This window comes from Heteronotia binoei, chromosome 18 (genome assembly GCF_032191835.1).
Source record: "Heteronotia binoei isolate CCM8104 ecotype False Entrance Well chromosome 18, APGP_CSIRO_Hbin_v1, whole genome shotgun sequence".
Taxonomy (NCBI): domain Eukaryota; kingdom Metazoa; phylum Chordata; class Lepidosauria; order Squamata; family Gekkonidae; genus Heteronotia; species Heteronotia binoei.
This window is the reverse complement of record NC_083240.1, coordinates 14,960,692-14,974,284: the sequence shown is the minus strand read 5'-3', so window position 1 is coordinate 14,974,284 and position 13,593 is coordinate 14,960,692. Positions and strand designations below refer to the sequence as shown.

The window sequence follows — 13,593 nt, the reverse complement described above, 5'->3', positions numbered from 1 at the left end:
GGTAGATGCTGAGCTGATATAATTTAGTACACCTTCCGGTGATGTTAGGGGGGTGCGGCAGGTGCAAGTGAGTTGTGCTAATGAGCTCTGGCACCTCTTTTTCTACAAAACGACCCTGCTCCCAACCAGCCTCCTCCCCTGTCCTGATCCCCACCAGATCTCCCAGCCTCTCCCTCAGATCCAGTTTGTGAGCCCTCTTGGTCTGAAGCGACAGAACAAAGTCTGAGTCCAAGGGCACCTTGAAGACCAACAAATGTAATTCTGGGTAGAAGTTTTTGTGCGCATGCAGAGCTGAAAGGGACAGTGGCTCAGTGGTAGAGCAGCTGCTTTGTAAGCAGGAGGTCCCAGGTTCAATCCCCGGCATCTCCAACAAAAAAGGGTCCAGGCAAATAGGTGTGAAAAACCTCAGCTTGAGACCCTGGAGAGCCACTGCCAGTCTGAGTAACAAGACTGACTCTGATGGACCGAGGGTCTGACTCAGTATAAGGCAGCTTCATATGTTCATATGTCTGGAAAGGCACCTTCTGCTTAGCAGGGATGCCATGACTGTGGCCTCACCCTTGGTTTCATATTGCCAAGCGTCACTGCTGCTTCTGACTCATCTGTTTGGGGGAAGGGACCACGGATGGCTCAGTGGAAGAGCATCTACGCTGCACGCAAAAGGGCCCAGGTTCAATCCCCGGCATCTCCAGCTAAAAAGATCTGACAGTCCTGTGATGTGAAAGACCCTCCCCCCTGAGACCCTGGAGATCTGCTGCCAGCCTTAGGAGACGAGATCCACTTTGACACACCAAGGATTTTATTTATTTATTCATTCAGTGGATTTATATTTCATCCTTTTCCCAAGTGGGCTCAGGGCGGATGACAGCATAAGAAAACCAGTTAAAATACAGCAATAAATCAATAAAATACAATTAAGCAACACAACTATATATATATATATATATATATATATATATATATATATATATATATATATATATATATATATATATATATATGTGTGTGTGTGTGTGTGTGTGTATATATGTGTGTGTGTGTGCGTGGTGTGTATATGTGTGTGATATGTGTGTGTATACACACACACACATATATTGGCCACTGTGTGACACAGAGTGTTGGACTGGATGGGCCACTGGCCTGATCCAACAAGGCTCTCTGATGTTCTTCTGTGACACAGAGTGTTGGACTGGATGGGCCACTGGCCTGATCCAACAAGGCTTCTCTTATGTTCTTCTGTGACACAGAGTGTTAGACTGGATGGGCCACTGGCCTGATCCAACATGGCTTCTCTTATGTTCTTCTGTGACACAGAGTGCTGGACTGGATGGGCCATTGGCCTCATCCAACATGGCTTCTCTTATGTTCTTCTGTGACACAGAGTGTTGGACTGGATGGGCCACTGGCCTGATCCAACATGGCTTCTCTTATGTTCTTCTGTGACACAGAGTGCTGGACTGGATGGGCCACTGGCCTCATCCAACATGGCTTCTCTTATGTTCTTCTGTGACACAGAGTGTTGGACTGGATGGGCCACTGGCCTGATCCAACATGGCTTCTCTTATGTTCTTATGTGACACAGAGTGTTGGACTGGATGGGCCACTGGCCTGATCCAGCATGGCTTCTCTTATGTTCTTCTGTGACACAGAGTGTTGGACTGGATGGGCCATTGGCCTGATCCAACATGGCTTCTCTTATGTTCTTAACTCAGTAAATATAGCAAGGTGGGGCAGGCTCCTATTGCAGAGCACAATACAGTTATTGGCCCAAATAGTTCAGATGGTACATCGGGGTGGGGGAGGATAAAGGTGGTGTAGACCAGGGGTGGCCAACGGTAGCTCTCCAGATGTTTTTTGCCTACAACTCCCATCAGCCCCAGCCAGCATGGTCAATGGCTGGGGCTAATGGGAGTTGTAGGCAAAAAAAAAAAAACATTTGGAGAGCTACCATTGGCCACCCCTGGTGTAGACAGTGAAAATAAAGGACGCCCACCTGCCTCAACCGAAAGCCTGGTGGAATGGCTCCGTCTTACAGGCCTTACGGAATGGTAACAAGTCCGGTAGGCCCCAGATCTCCATGGGGAGCTGATTCCACCTGGGCGGGGCCCTGGCCCTGGTCAGACATCCTTTGGCCAAGGGACGACCAGAAGATGTTGACTGGCAGATTGCAACAATCTTCAGGGCTCATACGGGGAGAGGCGGTCCCCGCAGGTATGTCGGTCCCAGGCCACGTAAGGCTTTAAATTGTTAGTACTAGAACCCTGAAGCGGATCCGGTACTCAGCCAGTAACCAGTGCAATTTGCACAGCATCGGCCGACTGCCTTAATAAAGGCAGCTTGATGAGCAGGTGTTTGATAGCCATTTATATGTATTGCTATAATGCTATGCTTATGGAATTTTAACAGCAATAGTTTAAAAGGCAAAACGCACGTGGAAGCTGCCTTAGGCGGAATCAGACCAATGGTCCATCAACAGCACTGTTTATTTACTTTATATAATTCATTCATACCCTGCCCTTCTCTCCAGCGTGGACTTGAAGCTGCTTGTGCCATTCTCCTCTCCTCCGTTTTACCCTCACAACAACCCTGTAGGGAGGTTAGGCTGGGAGAGTGTAACTAGCCAAAGGTCACCCAGCGAGCTCCCACGGGATGAGGGGGGATTAAAACCTGGATCTCCCCATTACTAGTCCAGCTCTCTTCACCACTACGCCACATTGGCTCACGGCCTACTTAGCCAGCAGCAGCTCTCTGGGTCTCAGGCAGAAGTTCTTTTCATCACCTATAACAGGGGTGGCCAAATTGCAGCTTGGGAGCCACATGTAGTTCTTGCACACACATTCTGTGTCTCTCAAAGCCTCCACTGCCCCATCTGTTGAAATCACTTCTCCAAACCAAATCATCTGGCAGCTTGGAGAATGCATTTAAAGTTGCTTTCTTTCCACCTCTTCCTTCTCCCTCCCGATCTATTTTGCTTTCCTTCCTTCCTACCTACCTATGTACCTACCTACATCTGACATTTATTTTATGTGGCTCTTACATGAAGTAAGTTTGGTCACCCCTGACCTATAACCTGATCCTTTCAACTGGAGATGCCGGGGACTTCTGCATTCGAAGCAGATGTTCTACCACTGAGTTGTATCGCCTCCCCAATTCAGTTAAGTCCCGAGCAGGGAAAGCTCGTCCCTGAAACGGGGACTTGCAAATCAAAACAGGGCTTCTCTTGGGAACACTCTCAAGTGAACATGAGGATGATGATTTACTAAGCAAGGAACACAAACAACATTTCAGGCAGTGTTCAACGTTGTCTGTTGTCCCTTCATGGCCCCCAGTTTCAGTCCCAAGCGTTGTGTGTGTTTGTTTCCTTGTCCTGCAGCTGAAACAAAGTGTGTTTGTTAAAGTGTTTCCAAGAGGAAGACACAAATCCAGTATGAACAGGCCTGTTTGGTAGCCTTCTGGCTCTTAATGATTTACCGAGCCTCGCTCCTCCCTGCGGCTGCCTCTGACCCTTGTACTAATATCGTCATGGGGGGGGGGGGGGGAGAAAGAGAGATCATCTGGATTTGGCCTGAGGAAAACAGCCGCCAATCACACAGAGTTACGTCGCAACGAAAGCCAGCTCACAGTGAGGGGAATTCATTTCGCTCGTTTTCCCACTAAGAAGTTTCTGAGGAGAGCCGCAGATTTCGGCCAAAGTAGAACACCAGGAGAGGCAGCGGTTTTAGAGACTAAAGGAGAATTCAGAAGAGGCTGCTGCAGGCTGTTTGACTTACTACACAACAGCAGGACCTGCTTCCCTTCAGCAGGAAGCAGCAACGACCTATGTACACAGATTTGTGTACATCCGGGACGCTCACAAACACCTGAGCATTCAATGAGGATGCTTGGCAAAACGAGAGTCATTTCAGGCTGAGCAAAGAGGTGTTCGCCTATCATGACACCCCCCCAAGAAAACACTGCTTCTGACAGGGTTTTTTTTTTTTTTTAAGTAGGAATGCACAGGGACACAGTTCCAGCTGGCTTGGCCAAGGCTCCGGCTCAAAAAAAGGTCTCTGGCAAAGGGAAGGCACTAGGCAGCCACGTGCCCCCAGACTGTGCGCTCTGTCCTCTCTGTTGCCTCCAGCCTCCAACGGGCTTGTGAAGAGAGTGAGAGAAGATGATGATATTGGATTTATATCCCGCCCTCCACTCCGAAGAGTCTCAGAGCAGCTCACAATCTCCTTTACCTTCCTCCCCCACAACATGCACCCTGTGAGGTAGATGAAGATATTGGATTTATATCCCACCCTCCACTCCGAAGAGTCTCGGAGCGGCTCACAATCTCCTTTACCTTCCTCCCCCACAACAGACACCCTGTGAGGTGGGTGGGGCTGGAGAGGGCTCTCACAGCAGCTGCCCTTTCAAGGACAATTACGAAAGTTATGGCTGACCCAAGGCCATTCCAGCACCTGCAAGTGGAGGAGTGGGGAATCAAACCTGGTTCTCCCAGATAAGAGTCCGCACATTTAACCACTACACCAAACTGGCTCTCCATGAGCGCTCCCTCCCAGGAGAAGCTGGGCCTGCCACTGCCCACTCAGCCACATGTGGCTCTCTCTTTAGCCATGTTTGGAGGGGGGGGGGGAGACAAGGTCTCTCACTGGGCTGTGTGAGAACACACATCCATGAAATGCAGCTGATGGCACTGTACTGCAATATGCAGAAAGCAACCTACTGAATGGGTGACGTCACTTCTGGCAATGGCAGGGGGTGTGGCCTAACATGCGAATGAATTTCTACTGGGCTTTTTCTACAAAAAAGCCCTGATCCCTGCATTTCCCCTCTTTAAACGTTTGTGTGTGACAAAGTGCTATCAAGGCACAGCTGACATGGCAACCGCAGCTAGGGTTTCTAAGGCATTAAGCAGAGGTGGTTTGCCATTGCCCGCCTCTGCAGAGTCTTCTGTGGTGGTCTCCCAGCCATGGGCTGAAGTATCTGAAGAAGTGAGCTGTGACTCATGAAAGCTCATCTCCTACCCCAAATTTTGTTAAGTCTTCAAGATGCTACTGGGCTCTTGCTCTTTTCCACAGCCAGATACAGACCCTGTTTAACTTCCAAGAGCTGACGAGATCAGGCTGTTACTTTACTATATGTATGATCTGGATGAGGGTGTGGAGGGGCTATTTAAGTCTTCAGAGGACACCAAATTGAGAGGAGCAGCAAACACAGCAGAAGATAGAGACATAATTAAATGGGATATGAACACACTAGGAAAGTGGGTGGAAATGAATAAGATACAATTTAACAAAGATAAGGGCCGATTTCTACATCTGGGTAACAAAAATGAGGAACACACAAACTGGATAAGAACATAAGAGAAACCATGTTGGATAAGGCCAATGGCCCATTCAGTCCAACTTTCTGTGTCACACAGTGGCCAAAAAAACAGGTGCAATCAGGATGGAGGATACACTTCTGGGTAGCAGCGTGTACGAACAAGATCTAGGGATATGGGTGGACGGTAAGTTAAATATGAGTACCCAGTGTGATGCAGCAACAAAAATGGGCAATGTGATCTTGGGGTGTATTAACAGAAGCCAACAACCAAATCGCAAGATGTCACAGCCCCTCCGTACACTGCATGATGTCCCCAACATGATGACATCACCCGGAAGTGATGTCATCACATTGGGGGACACTCTACACCAGTTTGGTGTAGTGGTTAAGTGTGCAGACTCTTATCTGGGAGAACCGGGTTTGATTCCCCACTCCTCCACTTGCACCTGCTGGAATGGCCTTGGGTCAGCCAGAGCTCTGGCAGAGGTTGTCCTTGAAAGGGCAGCTGATGTGAGAGCTCTCTCCGGCCCCACCCACCTCACAGGGTGTCTGTTGTGGGGGAGGAAGGTAAAGGAGATTGTGAGCCACTCTGAGACTCTTCGGAGTGGAGGGTGGGATATAAATCCAATATCGTCTTCTTCTAGTTTTTGGGCAAACTCTATGGTTTAAGCCCAACTTAACCACAGCTTGCCCCAAACCCAGAGCATCCCCTGCACCACATCCCCAACACAGTGGCATCACTTCTGGGTGATGTCATTGCACTGGGGATGTCTTGCAATGTTCCCGTCCACCCCTGGAATGCCCCCCACCGCACCCCACTGCCAGATGGGCAAAAGGACCAGGGAACTTTGCATCTTCTCCAGATGGACTGATCTCTGTCACTTGGAAATCAGCTGTAATAGCCGGAGATTTCCAGCCACTACCTAGAGGTTGGCAACCCTACCACAGGCCCTCCATAAACACATTAAAAAACTTTCCTTTTAACATTCCCCTGTTCCCAGAAATGCGTCTATTGTTTGGAATCTGAGCACCTTATATTTATGCTTAAGATAAGTATAATGGTTTCAAACTTCTGCAGTCTGATGATGCATTACTATTTGTTTTAGTGTCTTGTGACTCTGCTACACATAATGCTCAGGGTTGTGCTCACAGACATCAGAACAGGCTGGCCAGAAATATTGTAAAACAAACAAAGAAGCAGCCGCCTTAAAAGCAGACTTTGATCCATCTGTGGTGTTTGAATCTGTAGTGACTCTCCAGTCGGCTCAGGAGAAAAATGTCTTCCCAAACCAAAAGACGAAGGCGACGACGAAAAAGAAGAAGATGAAGACGTCGAAGACAACGACGAAGACGATGACAATGACTAAAGATGGGGCCTTCCACAAGCCGAGCAAATGCTCTATCATCAAGCCAGCCAGGCTGAGCTGAGACTGTAGCTGGCCCCAAAGGGTTGCCAGCCCCCAGGAGGGGCCTGGAGATCTCCCGCTTTTACATCTTGAACTCCAGCTGGCAAAAATCAGCTCCCCCGGAGAAAATGGCTGCTTTGAAGAGTGGACTCTAAGGCACTGGACCCTGCTGAAGCCCCTCCCCTCCCCAAACCCCACTCTCTCCTGGTCCCACCCCCAAAGTCTCCAAGTATTTTCCAATCCAGACCTGGAAACCTTAGGGTCAGCCTTGGTTAGTACTTGGATGGGAGAGAACCAACGAAGGCCAGGGCTGCTACGCAGAGGCAGGCAATGGCAAAACACCTCCGAACATCCCTCACCTTGGGAACCCCCATGGGTTCATAAGTCAGCTGTGACTTGATGACAAATAGTTAAACCGAATGCAAGGTGCTTTCCCAAGGGATGATTCCACGCACGGCAATTTATTCATAGATTTTCATTTTTGATTCTCAAGAAGGAAGTGTTCCCCCAGAGTGATTCTGCTTGCTTTGAAGCGGATCTCTGTCCCCGCGGGACTGAAAAGTTATTGCCCCAGAGAGCCTTTGAGACAGATACACACCTGTGCCAGTCTCGGCCAAGCACACAGCCAATGACGTGGCTGTTTGCGCCCTGCTGGCACCGTGGGCAACTTCATCGCTCCTTGGAGCGAAGGCTTGAGCTGACAAGGCAATTGTGGCAGCCTCTTCGACCTTCTTTGAAAAGTGACTCCCTGTACTCAGGTTTGTGTTTTTTTTTCACAAAAGGGCTCCAAGAGCGGAAGTGACAAATAATCCCCCTGCTCAAGAAGCACTACACCAGTCTGGCGAGTGGTTAAGTGTGTGGACTCTTATCTGGGAGAATTGGGTTTGATTCCCCACTCCTCCACTTGCAGCTGCTGGAATGGCCTTGGGCTAGCCATAGTTCTCACAGAGTTGTCCTTGAAAGGGCAGCTTCTGGGAAAGGTCTCTCAGCCCCACTGACCTCACAGGGTGTCTTGTTGTGGGAGAGGAAGGTAAAGGAGATTGTGAACCACTCTGAGTGAAGGGCGGGGTATAAATCCAATATTTTGCAGCTTACCAAATTAGAGTGTCCTTTATACAGACTCCAGGTTTAAATTGTGAAGATAGAAAGCATTTATCTTCAGCAGCTCGAGTCCTTATCTGCAGGGGTGTAGTAGCTGAGGGGAGGAGGAGGATTCCTGTCAGCTTTGTCTGGCAACTTTTCTTTCCCGTTTTTCTGTCTGGGTGAGTTCAGTGAGTCAAAATAAACTAATGACTTTTAGAAGAAGTATAATAACTCAAACAAGTTCTAATTATTCTTCTAGAGCAGGGGTGGCCAACGGTAGCTCTCCAGATGCTTTTTGCCTACAACTCCCATCAGCCCCAGCCAGCATGGCCAAAAAAAAACACCCGGAGAGCTACCGTGGGCCACCCCTGCTCTAGATACATAATTTTAAGAAGCCAAGGAGAGTCTCTGTGGACGCTGCTACACCGTGGCCGCCATCTTCCACCATAAATCAAGTTTCTTCTTATGCTTCTTCTTCATCTTCTTCCCCCCAAAGCAGCTGGGCTCCATCTTCCCTCAAAGACAATCTTCCCTTGAACTCTAACCCACAGCATCCTTTTCGTCTCATTAAATTAACATTTCCAGGAAAACCCAGATGCTAGGCCTCCAGGTCTCCAATGGCTTCATCTCTCAGTCTTCCACTCCCTTTCTAAGTTACACAATTCCTCCCCCTCTCCCCGCCCCTGACACGTTCACTCACATCCCAAAGAGATCCTCAAACTGTCCGTTAACTCGCCACTTTCCAATGACGCTTCAGAGCCAGCCTGCACCCAGATCGAAAACCACCAGTTTCCTCTCTCCACAGGGTTAAGCTACGATGTTCCTGCACACGCTTGGATCTCTGACCCTTCTCTGGCTGTGCATCAGCATGCAAGCATGATAATTAAGGCCAGATATGGCCAGCTCCAGCAAGCTGCTCTAGATATCCTAAAATGGGAACACTGGAAGAAGACTGCAGATTTATACCTCGCCCTTCTGCTGCTTACAATCTGCTGCTTACAATCTCCTATATTCTGCTGCTTACAATCTCCTATATCTTCTCCCCCACCACCACAACAGACACTCTGTGAGGTGGGTGGGGCTAAGAGAGCTCACCCAGAAACTGCTCTTTCAAGGACAACTACTGCGAGAGCTATGGCTGACACAAGGCCATTCCAGGAGCTGCAAGTGGAGGAGTGGGGAATCAAACCCAGTTCTCCCAGATAAGAGTCTGCGCACTTAACCACTACACCAAACTGGCTCTCCTATGGCTGACCCAAGGCCATTGCAGGAGCTGCAAGTGGAGGAGTGGGGAATCAAACCCGGTTCTCCCAGATAAGAATCTGCGCACTTAACCACTACACCAAACTAGCTCTCCTATGAGAGCTATGGCTGACCCAAGGCCATTCCAGGAGCTGCAAGTGGAGGAGTGGGGAATCAAACCCGGTTCTCCCAGATAAGAGTCTGCGCACTTAACCACTACACCAAACTGGCTCTTCTATGAGAGCTATGGCTGACCCAAGGCCATTCCAGCAGGTGCAAGTGGAGGAGTGGGGGAATCAAACCCGGTTCTCCCAGATAAGAGTCTGCGCACTTAACCGCTACACCAAACTGGCTCATTCTGAAGGTATTCACACAGGGCAGGAAGAAAGGCAAACCAGAAGCTCAGACAAACATGCGTTCCTTTTAACTGTGCAGGTTTATCAAGAGAGGCTGTGCTGAGAGACGTAAGCAAGGCAGGTCATACGACGCTAGATCCAGCACCCCATGCCACGCCAAACCTCTACAGCTGTAATGAATAAAGTTGTGGCCTTTTTATATTCCAACTAAGTGTGTCTCTGTCTCTGCGTTGCCCCTCCCCCACTCTTGCCCACCCATTGTACTGCTGGGGCTGCAATCACCAGCACCTTAATTTGGGTCAGAAGGCGTACTGTTAAGTATTGGGAGTTGACTGAGAACCGACGTTACGTGATCTCTGCAGCTAATACTTGAAATGAATCTGGTTGCCATATTCTGAAGTTTGACAACAATACCTATTTATCAGAGCCGAGTGAAGGTGGAAGGGTGTGAGCGGCAACAACAGCAGCTAGCAGTTTGGAAGAAGCGGGAGTGAAGAGAGGGATGAGAGCAGGGCCGGCCCTTCTACGAGGCAAATTAGGCATTTGCCTAGGGTGCTGGCCCTGGGGAGGGCACCAAATTAGGTAAGCCCCATGTAACTTTTTGTTTAAAAAGGTTCGCTGCTGGGTACTAGCTAGGGGTCCCCACTCAAGATGGCGCTGAAGCTTCCCGCCGGTGCCTGGCTAGTGTTTGCCTGCACCACGGCACTTCCTGCCCTCTCCTATTCACTGCTTTCCCCTCCTCTTCTTCATCAGAAGGTCCTGGGTTCCATCTCCAATTAGAAAGACAAGGCAGGGGATGGGAAAGACCTCCACCTGAGACCCTGGAGAAGGGCGTCAGGACACAGAGCTACAACGCAGAAGGCAACGTGGGGACTGGCAGGAGAAAATCTTGCGACAGTTGGGTGCTTAGAGAAGAGGAAGAGCCCAGGGGCTTCTAAAAAGATGAACGAGATTTGTGGCAGATTTTGTGAGTCACTGCTCACTTCTTCAGATACCTGAGGAAGTGAGCTTACAAAAGCCCTTACCCTGCCACAAATTCCATTAGTCTTTAAGGTGCCCCTGGACTCTTGCTGTATTCTGTGGCTACAGACAAACTAACATGGCTACTTGTTTGGTGTAGTGGTTAAGTGTGTGGACTCTTATCTGGGAGAACAGGGTTTGATTCCCCACTCCTCCACTTGCACCTGCTAGAATGGCCTTGGGTCAGCCATAGCTCTGGCAGAGGTTGTCCTTGAAAGGGCAGCTGCTGTGAGAGCCCTCTCCAGCCCCACCCACCTCACAGGGTGTCTGTTGTGGGGGAGGAAGATAAAGGAGTTTGTGGGCCGCTCTGAGACTCTGATTCAGAGAACGGTGGGGGTATAAATCTTCAGTCTTCTTAAACTATAGTTATCTAGAGTTACCTAGACTTATAAGGTGAAGCACACCTAGCTCACTGCACCTTTACCTGCTACGTCATGCTGCATTAAGAACCACCAAACATTTAACACCTTTCAAAGTTGTCAGTGCAACAGCCATCTTTGGCCATTTGTGAAGGCATAAGAATTTAAATCCTATTAGCAAACACCACCTGCTTTAGAATAATTACATAAACTGTAAAGATTTCCCACCCCGCTTTGAATCTTGGAGGGGGAGGGGGTGAAGATCCATTCAATCAAGACTCCATAAGCAAAAACCTTTACATTTGCCATTCTTTCAAGATTTGTCATGTTCAAAATGCTCAAATTCTTCCCACCTTGTTTTTTAAAAAACGAATTTGGCTGTTTGCTTTCAGTGAGCCACAATCCTTCCTTTTTGAACCAGTTTTTTTTTTTCCAATTCACTGCAATGCCTACTGAAGAGAACGCTGCAGGAGCAGCGCTCTTGGACAACAACGTGTTATTTAGAGACTAGAAAATCCAAAACTAATTGCAAAGTGCTTTTCAAACCAAAGATTTCCAAATAGTTCAGCAGCTTAGAAGTGGGGGGAAGGAAAGCTCCTTAATACCGAAACCCTCCAAAACAAGCATGAATATCAATGTCTCAGTTTTCCAGCCAGACTTTACCAGGCGAGTGGACGTACTTGGTCCCTGCAATTCATACCTCAACTTAGGACAACCCACCCAAAGTGTCAAAGGTCAGATTAGTGATTGCAAGAAACTATGCTCCCTACTGGGAAAGCAATACCAGCAAACAGTATATAAGCAAGCAGCAAATGCAGCCACTCACATTTGCAGATCTATCCACACACACACTGGGAGAAAACTGAGATGGGTCATCTTTTGCTGCCTTCCTGGAGAGCTCAGAGCTTCTTGACCTGAGTTTGCTCCCCCCCACCCCTCCCCTGCCGCCACCCCCTGTCAAGTCACAGCTGAATTACAGCGACCCCTGGTGGGGTTTTCAAGGCATGAGACATTCAGAGGGGGTTGGCCATTGCCTGCCTCTGCATCACAGCCCTAGTCTTCCTTGGTGGTCTTCCTCGCAAATACTGACCAGGGCTGACCCTGCTTAGCTTCTATCCAAGTCAGGGCTGAGTTTGCCTTGGTCTCCCTAAATGCTCAAGATGCAGTTCATTGCAAGGGCCTACCTCAGGGTTGTCAAACATGCAGTTCAAGGGCTGAATCAGGCCCCCTGAGGGCTGCTATCAGGCCCTCAAGCAACTGGCTGTCATCTGCTTCCTTCTCCCTCTCTCTTGCTTCCTTCTGCATCACAGCTTGTTTTGCAAGGCTTGCTCAATTGCACAGAGTTACAGAGCAAAGCCTCTCTTTTCTCCACTGGCTGAGGGTCCTCCCTTGGGAAGGAAGGGGGGGGGAGGAATAGTTTGCTTTGCCAGGCTCTCTCAATCACACAGCAGAGCTACTGAGCCAAGCCTCTCTTCCTTCTATTGGCTGAGGCTCCTCTCCCCCATTCCCTGGGGAAGGAAGGAAAGAGCCTGCGCTTCATTTGTCCAGTTCCCTGGATCCCACGGGAGAAAAACAAAGAAAGCATCTTTAAGACCAATGAGTGCTAATGTTATAAACATGTTTAAAGAAAAGAAAAATTTGTGTGTGTCTGCATTCTTTATAAAATGTATATCTCTGCAACCTAATCTTTAACAGGCACATACATGGCCTGGCCCAACCCGACGTGGCCTGGCCTGACCCAACAAGGTCTCATTTATGTCAGATCCGTCCCTCGTAACAAATGAGTTCGATACCCCTGGCCTACCTTATTTCTGCCAGGGCTCCGAGCTCTTTGTCCGTTGGCTTCTTCCGAGAGGGGCCTCAAGGTGGCGCTGAACCTGGGAGCCTCCGATGCCTCAGCGTTCCCGAGGCCCTTCATGGCCGCCCGGTAGGACATGTTGCGGAGGTTGCGCTTCAGCGTCCCCTCGCCCAGCTCCTCCTCCAGATCTTCGAAAGAAATGCTGGGGGCCGACAAGCGCTTGGGGTCACATCGTGGGGAGGTCTCTTTGCTCAGCACCACGGCCGAGAAGCTCTGGTGCCGGGAGGGGGGCTTGGCTCGGGGAGACTCGGCCAGGCCCTTGGGAATGAGCTGCTGGGTGCCCACCTTCAGAGCCACCACTGGGCTCTCAGTGCTGAGGATGATCCGGCGGGGCCCGCTGGCAGGCGGCGAGAGGTCATCGGAAAAGGCGGTGTTCTCCAGGGCTGCCATAGCGTTGGGCTTTCCCTCTGGGGTCACCACAGTGGCGCTGATCTGTAACTCAGAGCTGAGCTGGCGCCAGAGCAGAGGGGCCTCGTCTGCCAAGGAGGAGTCTGAATGCCGCTGGGACATACCAGTGCTGCGGACGGCTTCAGGGAGCCTAGAAAGGGAGCGGAGGGAAAGAAGGCATGATGGACTCTGCTTTCCAACATGGATATCAGAAAAAAAAATTGTACCAATGAATGAATTAATTTATTTATAATGATCATAGACCAGCAAACAATTCATAAAAGTCCAGTTCATAACCAAGAAAAGGCGATATGATCAGGGCTTTTTTTGTAGCAGGAACTCCTTTGCATATTAGGCCACACACCCCTGAGGTAGCCAATCCTCCAGGAGCTTACAATAGGCCCTGTAAGAAGAGCCCTGTAAGCTCTTGGAGGATTAGCTATATCAAGGGGGTGTGGCCTAATATGCAAAGAAGTTCCTGCTACAAAAAAAGCCCTGGAAAGAACATACCAAAATGGGAGGCCCAGTTACAGGTGCCAGCAGTGTTCCCTCTAAGCTGAGTTAGCGTG

At 49.4% G+C, this 13,593-nt stretch overlaps 1 protein-coding gene across 1 annotated transcript in view; it reads right to left on the bottom strand.

Moving 5' to 3' along the window:
- ARHGEF16 (Rho guanine nucleotide exchange factor 16) overlaps positions 1–13,147 on the bottom strand; it is a 53,959-nt gene extending 40,812 nt beyond the window's left edge. Inside the window, exon 1 of the mRNA XM_060259454.1 lies at positions 12,584–13,147. Coding sequence (XP_060115437.1) covers positions 12,584–13,147 — 564 coding nt within the window. The remainder of the gene's footprint in view (positions 1–12,583) is intronic.
- Between the last annotated feature and the right edge of the window lie 446 nt (positions 13,148–13,593).